Source organism: Trichomycterus rosablanca, chromosome 6 (assembly GCF_030014385.1).
Source record: "Trichomycterus rosablanca isolate fTriRos1 chromosome 6, fTriRos1.hap1, whole genome shotgun sequence".
Lineage (NCBI taxonomy): Eukaryota > Metazoa > Chordata > Actinopteri > Siluriformes > Trichomycteridae > Trichomycterus > Trichomycterus rosablanca.
In genome coordinates this window covers 27,084,689-27,111,014 of record NC_085993.1, presented here as the reverse complement: position 1 = coordinate 27,111,014, position 26,326 = coordinate 27,084,689, and the positions used below count along the sequence as shown (strand labels likewise).

The following is a 26,326-nucleotide window of genomic DNA, read 5'->3' as shown; positions in this document are numbered from 1 at the left end:
AAGCCATACTGTTGCAACATGTAGAATGAAGCTTGACCAAACTATGGACCTCACAGGAAGAGACACCACCAGAGGACATGAAAGCCATTGTATCTGGTACTGACCAAAAGAAAAGCTACTGTGGCTCAAATTGTAGATCATTTTCTTACTGATAAGGTGAATTGACATAACATTTTGGCTCAGTTTACTAATGTTAGCTTTAATTGTATTTTAACATAACATATTTCATGTCCAGGTTGGAGAACACCAAGTATACACTATGAATACACAGACAAAAACCCCACACAATCATTTTCTATAAATTAGTACATTTCACACTGCTCAATTTAAAAGACAAAAATATGATGGGGAGGATGTGTTTTTTTTATTTCTGAATGTCTGGTATTAACCAGGTCAACCATCATCACCATTACTTTAAATGACTTCACAAGAACTGAATAACTGCCATTTGTGCCTTTATTTTGATAAAAATTGTACAGTAAACAGAGTACAGCATCTAAACTAGTACATAAAGCAAATTTCTAACGCTAAGGGCACCTGTTCGATCATGGTTTGGTAAAGTGTTTGTCTGCCCAAATGCACATTTAAACTTAGATTAAGACTGAATTTAGCACCAAACCAGTCAGAGAACAAGGTTTCCAATACCAAAGTCCTGCAAACACAACAGAGAAGAACCACATGTTTTTCCTTAAGATTGCAATCAGCCAGACACTCACCAAGGGAGTAAACAAAAATCAAGAAATAAAGAAAACAAAAACTGTGTTTTAATTGCACCAAAAGTGTTTTAAGTTCTGTCCAAACCTTGGCATAGTTGTTAATTTCTAAATTGTCTGCCAATTACATAAACGAATATTTGGCCACAAGTCCACAGTTGAGGATTTTGAAAGATTTCAAAATGACCAAACATTAAAAAAAGCTCACACTACCCCGAAAAAATAGAAATTTCACACATACAGATGACATTCATTCAAGTGCCAGTGTTTTTGTACTGTCTTTTGGTCAAGTTACTATCACTTAGGCTTATAAAAATAAATATTTTTCAAAAATGCTTAATAAATTACACAAACTAGCAGCAAAAAGTAGAATCTAGTGATCTGTGTGCAAATAGCTAAATTCCCCGATTGCCGAGTCCCTGGTCCCAAATCAATTCCTGTTGAATATTTTGAGAACCCTTCCCTTTGTAAACAAGCTGCATTTTTTTTACAGGTCAACACACAATATTGGAAGCATACGGACACACGAGCCTTATATAAAACTTTCAATGCACAATAAAATAACTTCATAAAACTTGAGGGGCACAACATAGAAGGGTCTAGACCTAAATAGCACCACTCATTTTAAGTTACCAAAATACTGTCCACACATCCACTATGATTCACCATTTCAACCCAAGCTTCTTTAAATTTCAAAGGCACAACATTTGAGGAAATCTATTGCACTTCAGCTAAATGTAATATCAAGTTTACCATGTACATCTCACCTGCTGAAGGAGAGGGCCCAGCTGCTCTGGCTTAGTTCATTTCCACAACACTGGCTCAAGCAGCAAATTAACAGTTGTAATGTAAGGAAGAGTACTGTACACTTTGGCTAAAACACCAGAAAAACAATAAAAATGCCAAACATTTTACTGCTAGCCTTTCTACACCCTGTGCATTTTCAACATGTGCGTTTATTTTTTTCTTCCAGCCTTCCAGTCCTGACTCCTGTTCCATGAGCAAGTCTGAGATGTCGATTTAAAATTCAATGCAGCTTGGGAAGAGTTTAAAAAGAGAATTTGGATGTCCTTCGTTATTAAAATAGCCTGCTGCACAAATCTGTCAGAATCGCCTTGACCAAAAAACAACAACACTGGATATGCAAATTACTGCAGAAACTGGCTTGGCGTTTAAGGCCAGTCCACTCTGAAATTGTGGTCCTAGATGTAGCCATTTGAACGTTTTAATATGGAAGTAGCCTAGAGCCCAGCATGTAATCCTTTGCAATTAGTATTATCACTTCCACAAAGGTTTAATTAACAATGAATACATCTCCACACCTTTAAAAGGGTGTCTGCATAACTAGCTTAAAATGTTAGGATTCCCACGGGAGAGTCAGAAATCCAAAAACTTGTATGAACGGAAGTTCATGTCACTCACAAATGGCCACATGATTGCTAAGACAAAAAACTGGAACGGTATTTCTTTAGCAGACAACTACCACTTCCCTTAGGAGCATGTCTCCAGGATAGAGTGAGCAAGATTTTAAGATTTGTATTCCCCACATGACGAGGGTAAAAAAAAAAAAAATCCAATATAGAAGGGGCAGGCACATTTAGGAAAGAAGCCTTGTGACCCTGTGACAGATTTTAAACAAAAGCAAAAACAAGGTTCTAAAGTCTTCCTGGAGTTTGCCAAGGTTTGATTAAGCTCAAGCTCCCTCATGTCTTATTTATTTAAAAAGAAAAAGAAAAAAAAAAGAAAAAAAGTCTCCCAGTTTTGAGGTAAAAAAAAACAACAAATTGTAAATTTAAAGGCACAGTACATTAACAAATGATTCTCATTAAAAGCAATGCAGTGTAATGTAATACAAGTCATGAGATCCAAATCAGGCAGGTGACAAGCAAATCTAGAGGTTCATTTTGTGGTCAAATCCTAAGGTATCCCAGAGCCCACCAATCTGCTACAGTCAGTGGTGCATTTTAATCCAGGATATTGGCAGAGAATCACAGGTGGTAATGTACTGTAGAGATCTTGAAAGCTACACAGGGTTTGATAGTCTGGCTAAGTTACATGTGGTTTCCATTCAGTGAGTTTGCCATGGCGACCCACTGATCATGGGGAGTGGAGAGGTGTACAGTTGTGTGGTAACAGTTAGTTTCCCCACCAGTCCACCTGCGAGTAGTTTCCACCGTAACCATCATTGTTGTAGAAGTTTCCAAATCCACCTGAGGATGTATAATGTCAGATCAGAGAAAGCAACAGAAATGCTGACATTTATTTGTTATAATAAGACACCCGCTGTAAAGTTCAAGCAGAGTAACCAAAGCAAAGAACAAAGAAATTGTTTTTCCCCCTAAAAGACAAGTTCATTGAATTTACAGCACTTTAGCTTCAGAAGTCTTAAAGTTTTAAAATCTGCCTCGAGACAGAGGTTTGGCATGCAAGATATTTAACTCTATTAACATAATTAAAATTATACTGTTTCAATATTGAATTCTGCAAGAGTTAAATTTAGCCAATTTATGCCAAAGTATGGCTATGATACACAGGTTACCATCTGAGAACTGAAATCAGGAAGCTGTGCCTTTATCTACAGTAAAGATTCATTCATTTTGCTCACTCCATTTCATCATGGTGCCGTGCGTAAACAACTCCATTAAGCAGGGTTAATTGGTTCTGGAAGTGGGGTTGAGTTTAAAAGGCATTGCGTTAAGGTATTTTTCCCCATAAGGATGTATGGGAAACCGGTTAAAGTGTTCCATGGTGGAACTGCATATATTTTAGGCAAATGTAAAATAATGGGGTTGTTTTACACTTGTACACTAAAAATACACGAGTATAATATAAAAAAATGAAATTAAAAAAAAGTTAAAAACCAATATAAAAAAAACAATAAAACCTGCACTTTACCTTTACTTCTGTTTCCTTACGCTTAATACCGTATTCCAAAAAGTAAAGGCACACGGAATACAGTTTAAAGCATCCCCATGATTAAGAAGCGTAAGGAAACAAAGTAAAGGTAAAAATGCAGGTTTTATGGTATTGTTTATTAATTTTCATTTTTAACTGTTTTTAATTGTATTTCAGTGTTTTTATAGACCTATCATACTATAACAACGAGCAAAGCTGTATTTTTTTTTTTACGATCAGCGTTTTAAACTCGGAAAATGCGATTCTCACAATCTCAGAACCCCCAGCTATAATGCAGGTTTGTCTCATACTTGCACTCCGATGTTTTACCGCAGCTCAAGCCGAGTGCTGAATAAAGCAGCCGTTTGTTAATTTGAAATAAAATTTAAAAAAAATGTAAGGTTGAACACTTCTGCTTATTCATTTGAAGTAAAATGGCAGTGGCCTGCCACTGTACTTTGTTAAGTTTATATGTCGTCGTATCATATATCCTACTTAGTTTTTTTTTTTTTTTGTCATATCACCCAGCCCTAATTTCTGTCTGAACTTTAAGGTGTCAATTTCTTGAATGGCAGTCCAAGCTAATCGCTTTAGACAGACAACCCTCATGTTCCAAAGGCTTTAATACATGGCAGACATGTTTTTGGCAGTTCTGGAATTACATTCTACTAACCAGACATTCTCTAAAGCATTAGGTTTTTTTTTTTTGCTGTGGACATGATCAGACATTAAAATGCCTATACTGGTTATTTATTTTGTATAGGATTTTAACATCATGTTTTACACTAGTCACATTCATGACAGAAAAAGTAATTACAGTTCAAGTCTTTAATGTCAAACAGTCATTTTGTATCTCCAATTCACCTCACTTGCATGTCTTTGGACTGTGGGAGGAAACCCCCCCAGACACTGGGAGAACAAGCAAACTCCACACAAAAGCGAACTCGGGACCTTCTTGCTGTGCGGCAACAGTGCTACACAGCCAGTCACCATGCCACCCCTCATGACTGGTTAAGGACTGTAATTTCAGCAAAATGCTTTTATGTATTGGCATTCAAAAACTGTGCACCTTAATTGCAAAAAGACAGCAAGGTAGAGTCACTTACAAAGGTACATAAACTTTTGATCCAAGCTGTAGATGGTAGTGACACAAACCATATACAGTGTATCACAAAAGTGAGTACACCCCTCACATTTCCGCAAATATTTCATTATATCTTTTCATGGGACAACACTATAGAAATAAAACTTGGATATAACTTAGAGTAGTCAGTGTACAACTTGTATAGCAGTGTAGATTTACTGTCTTCTGAAAATAACTCAACACACAGCCATTAATGTCTAAATGGCTGGCAACATAAGTGGGTACACCCCACAGTGAACATGTCCAAATTGTGCCCAAAGTGTCAATATTTTGTGTGACCACCATTATTATCCAGCACTGCCTTAACCCTCCTGGGCATGGAATTCACCAGAGCTGCACAGGTTGCTACTGGAATCCTCTTCCACTCCTCCATGATGACATCACGGAGCTGGTGGATGTTAAACACCTTGAACTCCTCCACCTTCCACTTGAGGATGTGCCACAGGTGCTCAATTGGGTTTAGTCCATCACCTTTACCTTCAGCTTCCTCAGCAAGGCAGTTGTCATCTTGAAGGTTGTGTTTGGGGTCGTTATCCTGTTGGAAAACTGCCATGAGGCCCAGTTTTCGAAGGGAGGGGATCATGCTCTGTTTCAGAATGTCACAGTACATGTTGGAATTCATGTTTCCCTCAATGAACTGCAGCTCCCCAGTGCCAGCAGCACTCATGCAGCCCAAGACCATGATGCTACCACCACCATGCTTGACTGTAGGCAAGATACAGTTGTCTTGGTACTTCTCACCAGGGTGCCACCACACATGCTGGACACCATCTGAGCCAAACAAGTTTATCTTGGTCTCGTCAGACCACAGGGCATTCCAGTAATCCATGTTCTTGGACTGCTTGTCTTCAGCAAACTGTTTGCGGACTTTTGTGCGTCAGCTTCCTTCTGGGATGACGACCATGCAGACCGAGTTGATGCAGTGTGCGGCGTATGGTCTGAGCACTGACAGGCTGACCTCCCACGTCTTCAACCTCTGCAGCAATGCTGGCAGCACTCATGTGTCTATTTTTTAAAGCCAACCTCTGGATATGACGCCGAACACGTGGACTCAACTTCTTTGGTCGACCCTGGCGAAGCCTGTTCCGAGTGGAACCGGTCCTGGAAAACCGCTGTATGACCTTGGCCACCATGCTGTAGCTCAGTTTCAGGGTGTTAGCAATCTTCTTATAGCCCAGGCCATCTTTGTGGAGAGCAACAATTCTATTTCTCACATCCTCAGAGAGTTCTTTGCCATGAGGTGCCATGTTGAATATCCAGTGGCCAGTATGAGAGAATTGTACCCAAAACACCAAATTTAACAGCCCTGCTCCCCATTTACACCTGGGACCTTGACACATGACACCAGGGAGGGACAACGACACATTTGGGCACAATTTGGACATGTTCACTGTGGGGTGTACTCACTTATGTTGCCAGCTATTTAGACATTAATGGCTGTGTGTTGAGTTATTTTCAGAAGACAGTAAATCTACACTGCTATACAAGCTGTACACTGACTACTCTAAGTTATATCCAAGTTTCATGTCTAGTGTTGTCCCATGAAAAGATATAATGAAATATTTGCAGAAATGTGAGGGGTGTACTCACTTTTGTGATACACTGTACATACGTCAGAACAATATTCCTCAATGAAGGAGGTCTTGAATTAAACACCTACCCTTAGTGCTGCCGAATCCACGGTTTCCACCATGGCCACTGCGGCTACCACGACCTCCAAAGCCTCCACTAGTGGTATTGGTGCTAGTCTGACGGTAATCCTTGGCTCCAAACCCGCCAGAGAACCTACTAGAAGAGCAAAAGAAAAACCCAGGCGTGTCAATTTAGAGATAAGAACATCTAAACGTGTGTCTGAAAATTGCTTATATTAAAAGTTCACCTCTTTGAGCGGCCACGGTTGCCTCCCTTGTGCTGGTGCTCATATGCCAGGCTTTCCAGCCAGGATGGGACTTCTTGTTTGGCCTCGACCAGGATGTCCAGAAGGTCCTTGGTAATGTTGCCATTCTTGTCATTAAAAAATGACGTGGCAAGACCTTTATATTAAAAAAAAAAAAAAAAAAAAAAAAAAAAAAAAAATTTTTTAAACAGTTACACTAAACATCGTCAACACAAATAAAACACAATGTGCTTCATTACCAAGGTTGCCTACGCGACCAGTACGCCCAATACGATGAACATACTCCTCAATGTCACTGGGTAGGTCAAAGTTAATGACGTGCTTCACATTAGAGATGTCCAGACCACGTGCAGCTACCTGTGTGACCAAGATGATGGCTTTAGTAAGAGAAAGGCCAGAGACATGAAAATAAATAAAGCAAAGAAATGTAAAAAGGACTTACTGCTGTAGCAACAAGGATTGGGCATCTTCCAGAGCGGAACTGGTGGAGAGCTTCCTCACGGTCTCTCTGTGAACGATCCCCATGAATACTGGTGCAGGCATAACCCTCGTGGTACAGAAATTCCTCCAGTGCATCAGCACCCTTTTTAGTTTCCACAAACACCAGAGTCAAAGAGTCTCTACCTGGAAGGAGAAACAGCCATTAACCACAACTTTTGCAAATGCCATTTGTGTGATGAAAAGCATGTTTGGCAAAAAATACCAACTTTAGTTATTCGACTTGTTTTAGTACATGCTGTATACCAAAATGGTCTGGTTTGGTTATTTTGTTTAACCAAGACATAAGAGGAATCCAGAATGGGTCATGTACAAACGAGAGAGGTGGCAGATTTAGAGGTGGTACAGGAAGGTCCAGTTCTAGAATGCTAGTATGAACCAGTCACACACAAATGGCCAGAGATTGGGGTGTAAATGAAAGTGCTGCCAATAGTCCTTTAAATCCAAACATGTGCATCGAGTCTCTTAGTGCTGGACAATAATTCGATATCAATATATATCGCGATAGAAAATATTTCAATAACGGTGATATGATTTTTAAACAAATTCGAACGATATGCATACGTCAGTGTGTGATGACGTACGCCACAGGCACGAAGCCAGTGCTCAGCGTTACCGCTCCGATTACACTCCGCTACAACACGGTGGATATTAGCAGCAAAATGAGTTCAACAGCTGTGAGTGAACGAGCATCCACAGTTAAAAAAGAAGCAGTAGAAATAGTTGATGAGAGGAAAGCCTAGACTCTTTTTTTCTGTATTCTTTAAGCACAACATCTGCTGCAACAAATTCTGCAGCAACTCTTAAGCACTTTTTATATTCTTTATCCTGGTTGAGCACTTTTGTTCGAAAATGTTTACATACAAATAATAATCAGTCCATGTTGTGGATTAAGGTTAGTTAAGACCAGAGGTGGAAAGTAACAAGTTACATTTACTCACGTTACTGTAATTGAGTGTACTCTTTTGTTTTTTGTGTACTTATACTTTTTAAAGGAGATTTCACAGCCTGTAATTTTACTTTTACTTCAGTATGTTTTGTATTAAAAATTGTAATTCGCTAAATTTTAAATAAGATCCGTTACTGAGTAAAATAATAAACGCTAAAGAAATCGCGTCTGAGAAACTGCTGCAGTGAATTCTGCGACGGGGAGTCGGATCTTTCCGAATCGATTCCTTTATTTCAGTTTAAAGGGCCGTTCAATAGATTCAAATAATTCTACAACATCACTAGTGGTTATACAGTTTAAAAAAGTTTTATGGGACTAAAATGACATTACACACCCCTAAATGTTTTAAATGTTGTATCAACATGTTTCTTCTATTATATTTGAATTAAAAACAACTAGTGTGAGATTTATAGCCACTTGTCCTGTTTGCATTACACAGAAGAGACCCCCCCCCCCCCCCTGCTGTTAATAAAGTAACTAAGTAACGTTTACTCTGAGTACATTTTAAATGAGTTACCTTTTACTTGAGTAGATTTTTAGACTAGTAACTTTACTCGTACTTAAGTAAAAATTCATTAAAGTAATAGTACTTTTAATTGAGTACAATATTTTAGTACTCTTTACACCTCTGGTTAAGACATATGTTAATATATTATATATTGTCAAAGCTTATGTTTATTTGAGAATGATGTCATGTTTCTGTCTGTATACAAATAAATTAGCTTTCACCTTTTACTTGTATTCAGCATTTCAATTTCAATTTAATTTATTTGTATTATTATTATTATTTCTAAAATATTATGTAGTTGTAAAGGGTGACATTTCATAGACTTTGCAAATAAATTTTTCGGAATTATATCGTATCGACCGAAATTAGGAGTTATATCGTGATATAAATTTTAGCCATACCGTCCAGCCCTAGTCTCTTTACAAACAAGTGTTTAAGTCTAAGAATAACCCCATCAAATTATTTCAAGTTAATTAGGAAACCAGGGGCTTGGAGCATCATTAGTAAGGGATGTGTGGGTGCATTTATATAAAAAAAAAAATTATAAAAAAAATAAAAAAAAGACTATCACAGTTCAAACAAACATGGAAACATTCATGCATCCAGTTTTGCAATGCAAACACTCAGGCAATGTAACAAGCTACAAAAATAAAGATGAGCTTTGCAGTTCAACCTGGAATGAGAGGATCAAAGAAAATTCTACTCACCAGGTTTCTCTCCACTTTCCCCAGCATTGTCTTGACCCTCGCTTGGTATGACTTTGGATAAAACCAGACCTCACATTAAGCACCCCAATAACTTAATATCTTTCATTTTACAATACGAGTGACCCTGGTTATAGGTATAGCCGAAGACAAGTGAGATCAGTGTGTGTGTATATGTGTGTGTATATACAGGGGTTGGACAATGAAACTGAAACACCTGGTTTTAGACCACAATAATTTATTAGTATGGTGTAGGGCCTCCTTTTGCGGCCAATACAGCGTCAATTCGTCTTGGAAATGACATATACAAGTCCTGCACAGTGGTCAGAGGGATTTTAAGCCATTATTCTTGCAGGATAGTGGCCAGGTCACTACGTGATGCTGGTGGAGGAAAACGTTTCCTGACTCGCTTCTCCAAAACACCCCAAAGTGGCTCAATAATATTTAGATCTGGTGACTGTGCAGGCCATGGGAGATGTTCAACTTCACTTTCATGTTCATCAAACCAATCTTTCACCAGTCTTGCTGTGTGTATTGGTGCATTGTCATCCTGATACACGGCACCACCATTGGATGCACATGGTCCTCCAGAATGGTTCGGTAGTCCTTGGCAGTGATGCACCCATCTAGCACAAGTATTGGGCCAAGGGAATGCCATGATATGGCAGCCCAAACCATCACTGATCCACCCCCATGCTTCACTCTGGGCATGCAACAGTCTGAGTGGTATGCTTCTTTGGGGCTTCTCCACTCCGTAACTCTCCCGGATGTGGGGAAAACAGTAAAGGTGGACTCATCAGAGAACAATACATGTTTCACATTGTCCACAGCCCAAGATTTGCGCTCCTTGCACCATTGAAACCGACGTTTGGCATTGGCACGAGTGACCAAAGGTTTGGCTATAGCAGCCCGGCCGTGTATATTGACCCTGTGGAGCTCCCGACGGACAGTTCTGGTGGAAACAGGAGAGTTGAGGTGCACATTTAATTCTGCCGTGATTTGGGCAGCCGTGGTTTTATGTTTTTTGGATACAATCTGGGTTAGCACCCGAACATCCCTTTCAGACAGCTTCCTCTTGCGTCCACAGTTAATCCTGTTGGATGTGGTTTGTCCTTCTTGGTGGTATGCTGACATTACCCTGGATACCGTGGCTCTTGATACATCACAAAGACTTGCTGTCTTGGTCACAGATGCGCCAGCAAGACGTGCACCAACAATTTGTCCTCTTTTGAACTCTGGTATGTCACCCATAATGTTGTGTGCATTGCAATATTTTGAGCAAAACTGTGCTCTTACCCTGCTAATTGAACCTTCACACTCTGCTCTTACTGGTGCAATGTGCAATTAATGAAGATTGGCCACCAGACTGGTCCAATTTAGCCATGAAACCTCCCACACTAAAATGACAGGTGTTTCAGTTTCATTGTCCAACCCCTGAATATATATACAGTGTATCACAAAAGTGAGTACACCCCTCACATTTCTGCAAATATTTCATTATATCTTTTCATGGGACAACACTATAGACATGAAACTTGGATATAACTTAGAGTAGTCAGTGTACAACTTGTATAGCAGTGTAGATTTACTGTCTTCTGAAAATAACTCAACACACAGCCATTAATGTCTAAATAGCTGGCAACATAAGTGAGTACACCCCACAGTGAACATGTCCAAATTGTGCCCAAATGTGTCGTTGTCCCTCCCTGGTGTCATGTGTCAAGGTCCCAGGTGTAAATGGGGAGCAGGGCTGTTAAATTTGGTGTTTTTGGTACAATTCTCTCATACTGGCCACTGGATATTCAACATGGCACCTCATGGCAAAGAACTCTCTGAGGATGTGAGAAATAGAATTGTTGCTCTCCACAAAGATGGCCTGGGCTATAAGAAGATTGCTAACACCCTGAAACTGAGCTACAGCATGGTGGCCAAGGTCATACAGCGGTTTTCCAGGACAGGTTCCACTCGGAACAGGCTTCGCCAGGGTCGACCAAAGAAGTTGAGTCCACATGTTCGGCGTCATATCCAGAGGTTGGCTTTAAAAAATAGACACGAGTGCTGCCAGCATTGCTGCAGAGGTTGAAGACGTGGGAGGTCAGCCTGTCAGTGCTCAGACCATATGCCACACACTGCATCAACTCGGTCTGCATGGTCGTCATCCCAGAAGGAAGCTGACGCACAAGAAAGTCCGCAAACAGTTTGCTGAAGACAAGCAGTCCAAGAACATGGATTACTGGAATGCCCTGTGGTCTGACGAGACCAAGATAAACTTGTTTGGCTCAGATGGTGTCCAGCATGTGTGGCGGCGCCCTGGTGAGAAGTACCAAGACAACTGTATCTTGCCTACAGTCAAGCATGGTGGTGGTAGCATCATGGTCTTGGGCTGCATGAGTGTTGCTGGCACTGGGGAGCTGCAGTTCATTGAGGGAAACATGAATTCCAACATGCTGTTTCAGAATGTCACAGTACATGATCCCCTCCCTTCGAAAACTGGGCCTCGTGGCAGTTTTCCAACAGGATAACGACCCCAAACACAACCTCCAAGATGACCACTGCCTTGCTGAGGAAGCTGAAGGTAAAGGTGATGGACTAAACCCAATTGAGCACCTGTGGCGCATCCTCAAGTGGAAGGTGGAGGAGTTCAAGGTGTCTAACATCCACCAGCTCCGTGATGTCATCATGGAGGAGTGGAAGAGGATTCCAGTAGCAACCTGTGCAGCTCTGGTGAATTCCATGCCCAGGAGGGTTAAGGCAGTGCTGGATAATAATGGTGGTCACAAAATATTGACACTTTGGGCACAATTTGGACATGTTCACTGTGGGGTGTACTCACTTATGTTGCCAGCCATTTAGACATTAATGGCTGTGTGTTGAGTTATTTTCAGAAGACAGTAAATCTACACTGCTATACAAGTTGTACACTGACTATAGACATGAAACTTGGATATAACTTAGAGTAGTGTTGTCCCATGAAAAGATATAATAAAATATTTGCAGAAATGTGAGGGGTGTACTCACTTTTGTGATATATATATATATATATATATATATATAGTCCGGTAACTAAATGGTTGTTTATTACTGACTTTGTTCAGTGCACAACCCTGGAATAGTGTTAATTTTCATAAACTTTTACTACACAACTAGATAATTATGGCTAGAAATACCTGTGGCATTTAGAAGATCAAGCAAAAATGATCTTTTGTCGCTCTCCTCAACCCACACAACTTTCTGGGTAATGTTCTCAGAGGTGGAGCCCACACGCCCAACAGCCAAGAAAATGTAATCCTCTAGGAAGTCACGTGCCAGGACCTAAACACAGTATTTGTTGATCAAAAACACCACATTTCTAGATTATAACTTCGTAAGATTTAGTATATTAAACATCTTCCTACCTGGATCTCCTTAGGGAAGGTTGCACTGAACATCATTGTTTGGCGTAGGCCTTTAGGAGGCATAGTGTCCTGCTCCACAATACGGCGGATCTGTGGTTCAAAACCCATATCCAACATTCTGTCGGCTTCATCCAAAACCAAAAAACTGCAAACAAATATTGTGCAACCAGTTAATCGAATGTGATAACACCAACATACAAAAATACCACAAATCTGGGGTTACTTTCTAAAAACAGAACAATTGTTTTGAGGCTGGATTTTGGTGCCAGGTCATGGCAATTAATCTTCAATTTAGCTAATTATGCAAACATTTCAAGAACCAGCACTGGGCACCCAGGTGGTGCAGTGGGATATTCTGCTAGCACACCATCCACAAGATTCTAAATCAGGGTTCTGCTGGGTGCAACGATCTGCTGGGCGCCATCTAGTGGCCACAATTGGCAGTGCCTGCAGCAGATAAACATTAATAGAAAAAAAAAAATTCTAATCACTAAAATTTGTGGACAACATCAACAATAACTCACTTGCAATATTCCAAACCAATCTTGCCCCTCTCCATCATGTCTACCAGGCGGCCAGGTGTGGCAACCAGCAGGTGGCAACCTCTCTCAAGGTCACGGATCTGCTGGCCAATGTCAGCTCCTCCATACACTACACATGGGCGTACCCGCGAACGATACGCAAACTACACAAAAAGAAAGCATTGGTTGAAAAATAAAAACAAAAAGCCCCACACATTTAATGATGTATGCTTCTCTTGTTTACCTTTCTGGCCTCATCATAGATCTGCAAGGCCAGTTCCCTGGTTGGAGCCAGAATCAGAGAGAGGGGGTACTGCTTACGGCGTCCATATCTACCATTTTCCTAAAATAAACAGATAATTTGTATCCGATAGATTCATAAAGTCTTAATTATACCAAGACAGCAGTGGTAAACCCGACTCACCTGGGAACTGTTCTTTGTAGCCTGTAAGGCTTCGCCTGGTCCATCTGTGTATATCTGACTCAGCACTGGCAGCAAAAAAGCAGCTGTCTTACCAGATCCTAAAAGGAATCACACATGGATAAGCTAATCTCAACACATAGAAAATGAGTTTTGAAGAAGCCAAAATTTGAACGGTGTCTGACCTGTCTGTGCACACGCCATTAGGTCTCTCTTGGACTTAATAATTGGAATAGCATACTTCTGGACAGGAGTGGGACGCGAGTAGCGACTCAGGTTAATGTTGCCCATAATGAGCTCACCCATTTCAACATCGTGAAACTGCAACACAAATACTACCTTATACTCCACATCTTATTAGAAAACAGCCACTGATAAATACAGGTTTAAGCCATGATTAGAAGACTCACACTATCAATGTGTTGAGGGCAGAGTTGGCCAGTGGCCTCCACAGGAATGTCATCATATTTTTCAAAGTTAATTCCAGTGTTGCTTCCGGAGAAGAGCTCACTGTAAAGAACAGCACAATTAGCAATTAGGTACAGGATTGTCAGATTCAGCCAAAAAAGAAAAACCCACACACACCACTTACTGTTCAAGTCTTTCATTGGGAGCCAGAGGTTTGGACCAGTCCTCCTCATCCCTGGAATCATCAACCCAGCGACTGTTTCCTCCGCCACCAAAACCACCACGCTCATACCTAGCCAAATCAGACAAGTAAAACTTGCTTTTGCCCAAAGTATTTTTCATGTTCATAGGCTCAATGTAAAAAAAAAAAAAAAACCCTTTACCTTCCCCTGGAAGAGCCCCGATCAGTGAAGGCAGACCTATTCCTATCTGAACGCCCACCAAAGCTATTGTAAGCGTTATCTTTAGAGGCATTCCAACCACCTCCATCTTTGTTGTCGTAGCCAAAACCTATTAAAAAAAAGGTTTACAATTTAATTTAAGCCTCAAAGCAGCTATCCAACTGGAAGAAAATAACTCCTTTACTAAAAGGATCCTAGGGAATTGGGTGGAGACCACCACTGCCAAGGCTTGCACCATGCCTGGAACAGATAAAAGGCATGGTCCTCTGTACACACTGCCTCATGTAAATATTATTTTAGCAAATCCACAAACAGTTGGATTGTTACATTGGAAAAGTGACTAAACACATTACATTTATTTTGCCCAAAAATATGAAATCATTTGGTGTAATATTTTTAAAAGCTGCAGAGTTTACCCAGACACTGCTTCATATACTCATGCCAGCTTTTCAGGCCCTTGAAGCCAAGAGTCATAGTTTTCATCTACAACCAGTGAACAGGTTGACGGTCAAGACCATCACTTAAAATAAGTGAATAGGGGAGCACTTAGACATTGGAAACATTCTATAAAATACAGAAGGTAAACAAGGTAAGGCTTGTTTTGAACTAACCAGAGCTGGGTCCAGGTTGAACAGAGTTGTATGGGCTACCACCCCTTGTTCTGTAACTGCCTCCCCTGCCTCCACGATCATTACGCATCGGACCACGACTGCCAAAAGCATTGCCTCCATTTACATGGTTGTCTCTACCATCAGTGCAACCATTCTCAAACCCATTGCTACGTCCAGCATCCCATCCTCCAGCAGAATCTTAAAGAATAAACAAAAAAAAAAGCATTTAAAAAAGGGGAACAAAACTCAGATGCATCAAATAATTTATGCTACACCATAGTGGTTGATAAGCATATTGCCCACAACCCTTTAACTCAAGTTAAACTTGGAATGTGCAGTGTCTGAAGTCTGGTTGGCAAATATGAAAAACATGCTATACACTGAAGCAAGCTTTCATGTTTGTTTATTTTATTGTTTAACGCCATGTTAACACATTGGTTACATTCATGGCAGGAACATTAAAGTTTTTTTATTTGTTTATTAATATTTCCAAGTCATAGTCTTTCTTGTTTCATTTTTGTTTTATTTATCTTCGTATGCGAGTCCTCAGTTTTATAATCGTGAATGATGGGTTAACAGGGGTTTAACGCTTTCATATGTAAAAAATTTCTCAGCATGGATAAAAGGCCCATGATGAAATGGAACCCTGTCCAGTGTAAACAAAGTTACATATTATAATTTTCACACAAAGTTAAACATTTATCTCCTTCACTAAAATGGAAACATACAGAAACCTATAGCACATCATTGTATTGTAACTACTTACCATTTTTGGAAGCATCTTTGTTCCTTAAATGAGGAGGAATGTAACGCCCTGGTGAAAGACAGTTAACTGTTAATTTTAAGACCGTAAATTAAATAAGCCTGTTCAACCTTCCAACTGAAGACATCATATGTCTCAGGAGAATACAACAAACAGACAGCCAAGTACCTCTGGCCACAAGCTACTCACATTGCCTGACTAACTAAACAACAAAGCAGAAACAAACTAGTAAGCAGACAACAGATACTTACTGCCAGTGCCTCCTCCTTGGGCATCAGAGTTCAAGTCTAGGACAGCAAGCTGAAAGTAGAAATATTGTGTTTAGCTAAATGTGGGGAGAGGGAAAGAGCACCATGCAACAACTGACATGAAAAATTCAAACAAACATGACATATTTCAAGGCCTTACAAGTACAATGACAAGCAGTCTGGCCAAATGGGGATAGTAAGACATTAAAGAATTGTATTGCACTGTACACATGTGTATGCATAGTTTATTCAGACATCCCAGTTTCTTTGGAATATTAAATAATAATAATAATTAGTATAATAACTGTCTGTGCAAATTAAGGACTTAAAAGCACATACTGTGATAACTAAACTCACATTGTTTCAACCATCAGTACTGTATACTAAAAAGGCAGCAAGTAGAAGGGAAAAATATCAACTTTTAGGAGCTTACCAGGAACTGGCTTTGGAAACCACAATCCTACATGGTCACGCATTAGGAAAAACAAGGGTCATTATCTCAGACTTAAATCCCTTGGTCATTACAATTCAAAGACTGATCACAATTTTTGACCTGTGAAAGTCTTTCTTTGCTGACCTTATAGAAGGTTGTTAAATATTGTGTAAACTTCTTAGCAACTATTCACAATGTATGAACATTCAGCAGATTTTGATAACTAAATATAACAAGAAATGGCCGTGTTAAAACGGAAATAAATGAGTTGGTTTAAAACAGACAAATAAAACTGTATAATTGAGGCAAGTCAAAAAAAAAAAAACGTTTTTACATATCATTTTACATGAAGCACCGGTAGCATTAAGGGTCATTAAACATTTCTATTTGAATAAAAACACCTCCATGTTTAAGTAGGCAATGTATACATTAAAAACAAGCTAAAGTGAGTTATTTTCCAACTACTGGTCATAATTCGTTTAGCAGGCCAGTTAAAACACAACAGGCCGCCAAAACTATAGTCACGTTAGCTAGCGGCGCTAAGAAGCCGGTAACAGAACGAATATCACATTATGAGGTCAGTTATTAAGCCACTTGTTTGAGAAACGTACAGTGGAGCAGTATTCCGACGTGTCTTGTTACGGTACAGTGACATTCGAAAGATGAAATCGAATAGATGAGCTGGTTTTGTCCTGCTGCTACTACGTGGTTTATTGTCTTTCAATAAACAAAAATACAGAAGCAAACAAAGTTTGTTTTAAATTTCTGTGATAATTAAAAGATATATATTTAAAATAAATAAAACACAAGTGGTTAAATATAAGTCAGGGAATGATGAGTTAATCACAGGCCGGGTTGAACCGTGCTGTTCCGCCATCATTACCATTACCTCCATCGACACCAGCAGCCTCCATTTTAACCAGCGCACAACGACACGCAGTTAGCAAACTAGCTTAGCACAAACCATTGTTCTTAATTTACATTCAGACTCTTTATTGAGGAACATTTATTTTTTGTTCCATAAAACAGTAAAAAGATAGATATATTGGGACTTACCTGCTGATCTAGACCGTGTACATTTTCAACGGCCACATGACTCATAACTAACGAGTGGTGAGGTTTAGTCTGAGAGAGAGAAAGCGCGTCTTTGTTTGCCGGTATTAATCTTTTTGCCTCCTGGCGGTTCTCTCGACTCGTTTTGTACCAAGTTTCAAATAGAAATATATATTTAATAAAGAATATATAAATCACATAAAATACTAGTCTAATATGCGTTTTTTGTAGTCTGTGCTATAAAACTAAGATTACCTTCTTTGGACCTGTCTAAACTCGCCCTGAGCTTTTCTGCTACAGACTCCCCCAGTATCCGGACTGAAATAAGATCTAAGTTTCAAGCGTCAGTTTTTATTGGCTGTGCCACCAACATCGTCATTACGTAAAATTGCGACGTATTGCGGATATACGCAACGCCACATCTGATACAGTTTTATGCAAAAAAGTTTGTACACCCCGGTCAAATTTCAGTTTTGTAACTGCTTATTCAAAGTAAGAATTAGTTAACACGTTTTCCACGGGGCACAAACTTTAATATTTGATTTCATTGCAATTTGTAGTTCACGCAGTAATTTGTTCAATCTTATGTAGTTAATACAACCGCCAATTCAGAAAAAGTTGGGACAGTATGGAAAATGCAAATAAAATAAAAATGCAAAGTTTCTTACATTTACTTTGACTTTTATTTGATTGCAGACAGTTTGAACCCAAAATATTTCATGTTTTGTCTGCTCAAATTTTTAATATACCTTCATTCCTGCATTTCAGGCCTGCAACACATTCCAAAAAAACTTGGGACGGGGGCAATTTAGGGCTAGTAATGAGGTAAACAAAATTAAATAATGATGTGATTCCATAAAGGTAATTGTAATCATGGTTTGGTACAAAAGCAGCATCCAGGAGAGGATCAGTCTTTGATGAGATAGATAGATACTTTATTGATCCTTTGCAGGAAATTTCTTAAGCAAAGATGACCAGAGGATCTCAAGTTTGTCAATAAATGTGTGAGAAAATTATTGAAATGTTTAAAAACAATGTACCTTAAAGAAAGATTGGAAGGGATTTGCACATTTCTCCATCTACAGTGCATAATATCATTACACAATTCAAGGAATCATGAGGAATTTCAGGGCGTAAAGGCCAAAGGCGCAAGCTTAAGCTGAACGCCCGTGATCTTCAATCCCTCAGACAGCTCTGCATCAAGAACCGCCAGTCAGCAATAGCTGATATAACCACATGGGCAAGAGATTACTTTGGCAAACCTTTGTCAAGCACTACAATATGAAGTTACATGCACAAATGCCACCTGAAACTTTACTGTGCAAAAAAGAAACCATGTCCAGAAGCGGTGGCAATCTCCCTGGGCTTGGAGGCATCTAGGATGGATCATCACACAGTGGAAACATGTATTGTGGTCAGATGAATCAGCATTCCACCATGTGCTCCGGACCAAAGCTGAAAAGGACCATCCAGACTGTTATCAGCAACAAGTCCAGAAGCCAGGGTCTGTCATGGTATGGGGCTGTGTCAGTGCCCATGGCAAAGGTAATTTACACTCCTGTGATGGCAGCATTAATGCAGAAAAGTACATTGGGATCTTAGAGCAACATATGCTGCCTTTAAGACGTCATCTTTTCCAGGGACGTCCATGCATTTTTTAACAAGACCATGCAAAACCACATCCTGTACATATTACAAAGGCATGGCTGCAGAAGAATAGGGTACGGGTACTGGACTGTCCTGCCTGCAGTCCTGACCTTTCCCCAATAGAGAATGTGTGGAGAATTTTGAAACAAAAAATGCAACAATGATGACCCCGTACTGTTGCATGTGTTTGCCAGAAGAATGAGAGAAAATAAAACCTGAAACACTAAATCGCTTGGTATCCTTACAAAGTAGTAACTGCTTTACTGTCCGACTTTTTTCTGGAATGTGTTGCAGGCCTGAAATGCAGGAATAGATGTTTATTAATAAATGAGATGAAGTTGACCAGACAAAACATGAAATATCTCAGGTTTATATTGTTTGCAAACTGCTAAGTCTGAAACTCTGTGTTTTTTTATTATTTGCATTTTCCATGCTGTCCCAACTTTTCTGATTTGGGGTTGTACAATGTAAAATGTGCTATATATTTTGCACGTCACAGTTCACTGTTTACTTCAACAAATAAATAGTAATTATACGTTAAAATCATTTGTTTTCTGTAAACATGGTAACTTAGTTTAAAGCATGGAATTTTCCCAGGGATGTCTAAACTTTTGCACTCAGGCATTCTGCCGATTTATAGTTTAGTGTTTTTTACCTGCTCACAGTAAAGGCTCAAAGAGAGCTGACCAGACAGCAGAGGACGCCAATAAACTGCAGCAATAAAGTTTTGACCTTTTACCTCGCAGACACTGCTTATCATGCATGTATGTAGGGCACACAGTTGACCAATAGCACAGCTGATATTAGAACTTGGAATATCACAGGTTTTGTTGTGCCAACAAAAGCATTTTTGTACCTTTAAAACAGACCTCACAGTGGGCAAAGACGTACTGAAATAACATTGTGAATAGTATACACCCTGACATCAGCATGATGTTTTTATGGTTAGATTTTTTTGTATGTGTTAGAATTGAATTTAGTTTTGTTGGATTTCTGGGACATTTGTTCTGTGGACAAATGAGTCCACATATTTTATTAATTCCAAATCAAGTTGATGTGTGTTTTGGGTCACTGACTTGCAAAGACAATGCATCAGTTCCACTTGCACCAAAACAGCCCCATAGCACAATACTACAAGAAACGTTCTATACAGTGTATAGTGTTTTTAGGTTTCAATTCTATTTCAAACCTATTTTGTTCATTGTGACCAAATAAATTGACATATGTTTTATTTGAAGAAGGGGTATCTTTCTTGCACTGACGCATCTAAACTCTATAGGAAAAATGGTTGATTCAAGAGGCCAATGCTAAGAAGCTGCAAAGTTTCACATACCTTATACCTAACAACATTCTGTATACATATAAGAAAATAAACTGCATAAAACTTGAAATAAAAATTATTTTTTATTTGAATTTTACAGTGTGCTGGGTTTGTACAGTGCTCTAAGGCAAATCAAGAAATATTAATGTATCAAAAAGATCTTTTAAATAAAAAAGGCAAACCAAAAGTGAATAAGTGAATTAAAATGAAAAAGACAAATCTGATCCAGAATTAACCGTTGCAAAACAAAATTTTTTTAAAGACTTTCTTAAGAGGAGAAAGCATTAAGAGACAGGCTAGGAGTAAGATGGCCAGTAGTGCTTGTTAAAGTAAAAAGGGGATTTACTAAACAGCTGGATATGGTGGTTTCAGGACAGCCCATCACACCTCGGGACATTACAGTGTAGAGTGTTGCCAGAGTCAGATAGATTCAGTATTGTTTGAGCTATGTCAGTAAGTCTATAGGCCACTGGTTTTATTTTGACTGATAGTAAAGGGCAGCTTTCAGCATGTCCATGTGTTGTTTATAGCTATGGGCAGGAGAAACCTTCACCATGTTGTGTATTCACTATTTTATGTTTTTTGGGATATGCATTAAACTATTTACAAAATCTACCACAAATGAAACGGAAAGCTAGTAAAGTTTGCACTACAATCACAACTTTTTACCCAGCGACGTCAGCAATTGTGGCGTGTATTAGATGTAAAAGCAGGTTAAAATAGCACAGCAGCAGTGGATTAAACACACAGAGCAGCATAATAATTCCCTAACAGTTTTTATATAAGACTAAGCTATTTTATCTGGAATCAGATGTACTCCTTTATTATTGGAATGAAAACTGTGGCACACTGTTTAGTAAAAATATAATTTGACAAAATATAATTTGACAAAAATTAATTTTTAAAACCCTCATTACCTAAACAAAGACCCAGCAACGAAAAAGCGGGGCATCAGATTTTATTATTTATTGTACATTTAGACCTGAACCCACTTGACCCGACTTAGTACAACTTGTACAACTTAATGCTTAATTTTAAATTCAACAACTCATTTCTCACAAAATAAATATTATAATCATGTAAATAATCCTGTCAAACATGGAAAATTTGGCAGTTGCAGTGAGAGTCAGCGGCAACTTAACAGATTTATACACACTATGTACACCATCCCTATTTTCTGGGGAAGTAAAAAAAACACCTAACTTGTGATCATATTTATACAAAACTGTACATGGGCAGCATGTGTACATGGAAGTATGTGTACAAAAGCAAGTGATTAATGAAACCAGAGAGAAATGAGTCCAACGACTGTCTTTCTGAGCTTAAAATGTGCGCTCCATATGCCAAATCCTGACACAGGTTTGTGTCAAAAAAGGTTTGTGGTGGTTCCTAACACAGAGATCAGTGGATGTTAAATAACAGTTAAGGAAAATACAGTACACTAGATGAGTAAAGCAGAGATGGTCTAATGTGAGTGATGAAGCTTTCAGCGGCTTTCGAGGTCCAGGCACGTCCTGAAATGGACTGCACTGTAGCAAGGCAGTAGGGTGTAAGGTAGCAGCTACTCCTTTGTCTGGAAAAGTGGTGCCTCATCTGTACCCTCCCAACTCTCCTGAGGTCTCTGAGGACCACACTTGTGGTTGTTTATGAGCTGGGCCTGTGTAAGGCTGTCCGTGAGGGTGGTTGTTTGGCTGTGGACAAAAATGAAGACAAAAAGTGATTTACACCCTGCAGAAATTAAATATTTAAAAGCAAAAACTGTGAAACATATTCCTAAAAAGGCTGGAACAGTCAAATATGTATATAAAAGCAGACCACATCAATTTGCAAATCCTTATTGACTTCAAATAAAAAAGACCGGGTGCACTGGAATCACGCTTACCCGGGGAAGATTTGGCACCAGGATCTATGGAAAGAAGGCATAATGACAGTGGCAATGTTCTGCTGGAACATCTTGGGTCCCGGCATTCATGCAGCTGTTACTTTAACATGTTTCACCTACCTAGGCACTTTGGCAGATCAAGAACCCCCCTTTTATGGCAATGGTATGGGGTGCAGTAAAATCACCCTGCCACACTAGATAAAATGTTCAGAAATGGTTTTAGATCAAGGTGTTGTCTTGGCCTCTGAAGTCCTCAGATCTCAATCCTAGGATCCTAAAAGATCTGCTGCCGATATTTGACGCTATATGTCACAGAATACTTTCAGACATCTTGTGGAGTCCATGCTTCGAAGGGTTATAGTTACCTACACTATATTTAGCAAGGGGTTTGATGTTACGATTGATCGGTGTATAGGCTCATTTTAATATGATAGCTGCAGCATGTTCAAAAATGTTTGTTCTGTAATGGTTCAGCAGTTGACACCAACTGTTGTGGTTATAAAAAAAAAAAAAAAAAGATTTTCCTTGCTTCGTCTTGCTTTATGTAACACTTCAGCAGAGTATACATAAGATATATGAAACTGTAAGTATATACATGTACATACACATACATACATGACTACAAGTAGAGCCCTCAGTCCTTAGCTAACACCCCCACCCCCGTTTGGTGGAGTTGTAGAGCCTAATGGCTCTGGGGACGAAGGACCTTTTCAGTCTGTCAGAGGAGCAGCTCTGAGACAACAGCCTATTGCTAAACATGCTCTTCTGTTTTTCTGCCACTGTTACCAGTGATGCCGACCACTGCCCAAGCTCGTCTGATCAGATTGTTCAGCCGTGTTTCATCTCTCTTCCTAATGCTGCTTCCCCAGCACAGCAAAGAACAGCATAAAAGAGGACATTAGCAACCACAGACTGATAAAACATATGCAGGAACACTAGTTTTTAATTAGTAGTGTTCTTAATTGGCCAGCAAACTCGCCTGACCTTAACCCCATAGAAAATCTATGGGGTATTGTGAAGAGGAAGATGCGATACGCCAGACCCAACAATTCAGAAGAGCTGAAGGTCACTATCAGAGCAACCTGGGCTCTCATAACACCTGAGCAGTGCCACAGACTAAGTATTGAGCGCTGTACATGCTCATACTTTTCATGTTCATACTTTTCAGTTGGCCAACATTTCTAAAAATCCTTTTTTTGTATTGGTCTTAAGTAATATTCTAATTTTCTGAGATACTGAATTTGGGGTTTTCATTAGTTGTCAGTTATAATCATCAACATTAAAAGAAATAAACATTTGAAATATATCAGTCTGTGTGTAATGAATGAATATAATATACAAGTTTCACTTTTTGAATGGAATTACTGAAATAAATCAACTTTTTCATGATATTCTAATTTTATGACCAGCACCTGTATATACATACACATACATACATGACTAAAAGTAGAGCCCTCAGTCCTTAGCTAACGCCCGCCGCTCCCGCTTGGGGGAGTTGTAGAGCCTTTCACCAGGTTCCTGTACTCTTTTTTCTGTCCCCTGACACATCCCACAATAACTGTGTTATCCGAAAACTTCTGCATGTGGCAGGTCTCAGAGTTGTAGTAAAAGTCTGATGTGTAGAGTGTGAAGAGAAAAGGGGAGAGTACAGTCCCCTGTGGAGCTCCTGTTCTGCTAACCACAGTTTCAGATGTACAGTCCCTCAGCCTAACAAAATGCGGTCTGCTAGTGAGGTAATCAGTGACCCAGGTTACCAGGTGTGGGTCAACATGCATTCTGGTCAGTTTGTCTCTGAGAGAGAGGGGGGCTGTATGGTGTTAAAGGCACTGAAAAAATAACAGCGCAGCCTCCCTTATCCAGATGAGAGTGGGCCTTGTGGAGGAGGTATGTGATGACGTCCTCAACTCCCACTTTTTCCAAATAGGCAAACTGTAGTGGATCTAATGCATGTTGTACTTGAGGTCTGAGGAGGCAGAGTAGCAGTCGCTCCATAGTCTTTTTGATGTGGAAGTTAGAGCTATAGGTCTAAAGTCATTTAGTACATCTAGACACCTCTTTTTAGGCACTAAAATGAGGCATGATGTTTTCCATAGTGTGGGGAACCTTCCTAATTGCAGACTCATATTGAAGATATGTTGGAGGGGTTCACCCAGCTCGGTGGCACAGGACTTCAGTAGTCTCGGGCATACTTCATTAGGTTGTGTGTTAATGCCGTATGCACAGGTAACTTGAGCATCTGTAAGAGCATCATGTTGGAGTAACACATACTGCCATCTAGGTGAGGTATTTTTCAGTGACATCCTCACTTCTGCAGAATGTGGCTTTGCATTGTGTTGCTAAAACATGTTACAACAGCATGGCATTGTAGCAAGAGTGTGCAATGCTTGATTGCCTTCCTGCAGTCCAGATCTGTCTTCTATTGACAATTTTGTGGAGCATTATGAATGAGAACATAATGGCAGCTAAGACCAGAGTTTTATTTATTATATATTCAACTGTCCCAACTTTTTTTGCAATTGGTTTTGTACATGTTGCACAGCATAGAGATATGTCAGGAACTTTTAATGGGCAAGAAAGTTTGTTGTTCAGAAAGACAATGACCCAACTTAATGATCATGAATGAAGGACTAAAAAAAAATTGTTGACATTCAACTGGTCTTTTTTTTTCTTAGTACAGTTTTCATTTTTTGTGTTTATTAATCAGTCATTTATGTGAGGTGCAAGGACAGAATCTGAGGTCAAACTTTCTAAAGACACTGTAACTTACTTAAAGATGTAACACACAAAGCTGATTGTGTTTTGCATTCTGAAAGGTATTCCATCTGTGTGTGTTTCTGAAGGGCTTGATGTAAAATGTGAGGCATGTCAGAGGTTTTTTTCGAAATGGCCATACAATTTCATTTACAAAAATTCTGACTGATGACTGCAGGTATTTACTTTTATTCAGCTTCAGCAGCTTTAGTGAGGTTGGCACTTCACTGGCAAGCTGGGCTGTGTATTGCCACTCACCGGGGGGCTTATTTAAAAATGCTTGCTGTACCACTGAGTGATGTTGCTTTGTATAGAATTCATTTTAGTTTGATAGAAGAAAGCTCTAGCAGTGGTCGTCATTTTATAGACATCAGGAGATATAAAAGGAAGTGGGTCAATGAAGTGTTATCTCTTTGATTAAAGGGTCAGTTTCTACATCATATAAACAGTTGGCAGCGCTTTGAAAAGGTCAGTGGCAAACTGGAAATTGAACTATCAGCACAGATGCAAGCGGTAAAAACCTGAGCGTCAAAGCGGTAAATGTCCACATTGCGTGACCCTCAAGGTAGTGCAGCAGCAAGCTAAGTGGCACTGCCTTAGTCTACAGGAAACATTGGCACAACCTGCCAGCTGTGTCATGTACATGCAACCTAACCCTTTTTGTGTTTGTTGTGTCCTTCATGGCAGAGATGTTGTTTCTCCTATAGATGCTTTCAGAGCTATGCAACACCTTAATTTGACCTGAATAGCCTATATAAAGCAGACATACGGTATATTTAGGTAGTGTTTTATAACGATTAAAAATTTTAAGTCACTGACCTCTATAGTTTGATTTTAGGTGTCTACAAAGGCAAATTTGTATTTGCTATTTTATTAAAAAAAAAAAAAAATTTTACTGTTTGCCATGTAGTGTAATTATTTTTGTAAATTATGTACAAAATATTGTGTTTGAGTACATGCTCAGTGACTAATATGATGAACAGGAACCTGATGACCAGGAGGCTCCTGATGACCAGAATTCATCTCCTCCAGAGAACACAACACTGTACCCTCACTTGCCTGGGACCCAGAATCAGCAGGTAAAGTGGGGTCAAAAAGTATTTAGTCAGCCACTGATTGTGCAAGTTCTCCTACTTAGAAAGATGAGAGAGGTCTGTAATTTT

At 39.4% G+C, this 26,326-nt stretch overlaps 1 protein-coding gene across 2 annotated transcripts; it reads right to left on the bottom strand.

The window, feature by feature from the left end:
- Positions 1 to 438: 438 nt before the first annotated feature.
- Positions 439 to 17,864, bottom strand: ddx3xb (DEAD-box helicase 3 X-linked b). 2 transcript variants are annotated; one of them, XM_062997625.1, is made up of 19 exons: positions 17,566 to 17,864; positions 16,080 to 16,128; positions 15,832 to 15,879; positions 15,066 to 15,263; positions 14,437 to 14,563; positions 14,238 to 14,345; positions 14,056 to 14,155; positions 13,831 to 13,966; positions 13,649 to 13,746; positions 13,469 to 13,567; positions 13,228 to 13,388; positions 12,704 to 12,848; positions 12,476 to 12,620; positions 9,312 to 9,362; positions 7,092 to 7,273; positions 6,889 to 7,006; positions 6,632 to 6,785; positions 6,413 to 6,540; positions 439 to 2,923 (listed from the first exon to the last, which is right to left on the bottom strand). In XM_062997625.1, the coding sequence occupies exons 1-19, from the start codon at positions 17,608 to 17,610 to the stop codon at positions 2,850 to 2,852; spliced, it is 2,166 nt and encodes a 721-aa protein (XP_062853695.1). In that variant the 5' UTR covers positions 17,611 to 17,864; the 3' UTR covers positions 439 to 2,849. The 2 variants fall into 2 exon arrangements, with proteins under 2 accessions (XP_062853695.1, XP_062853696.1); XM_062997626.1 differs by having other exon boundaries at positions 6,413 to 6,537.
- Between the last annotated feature and the right edge of the window lie 8,462 nt (positions 17,865 to 26,326).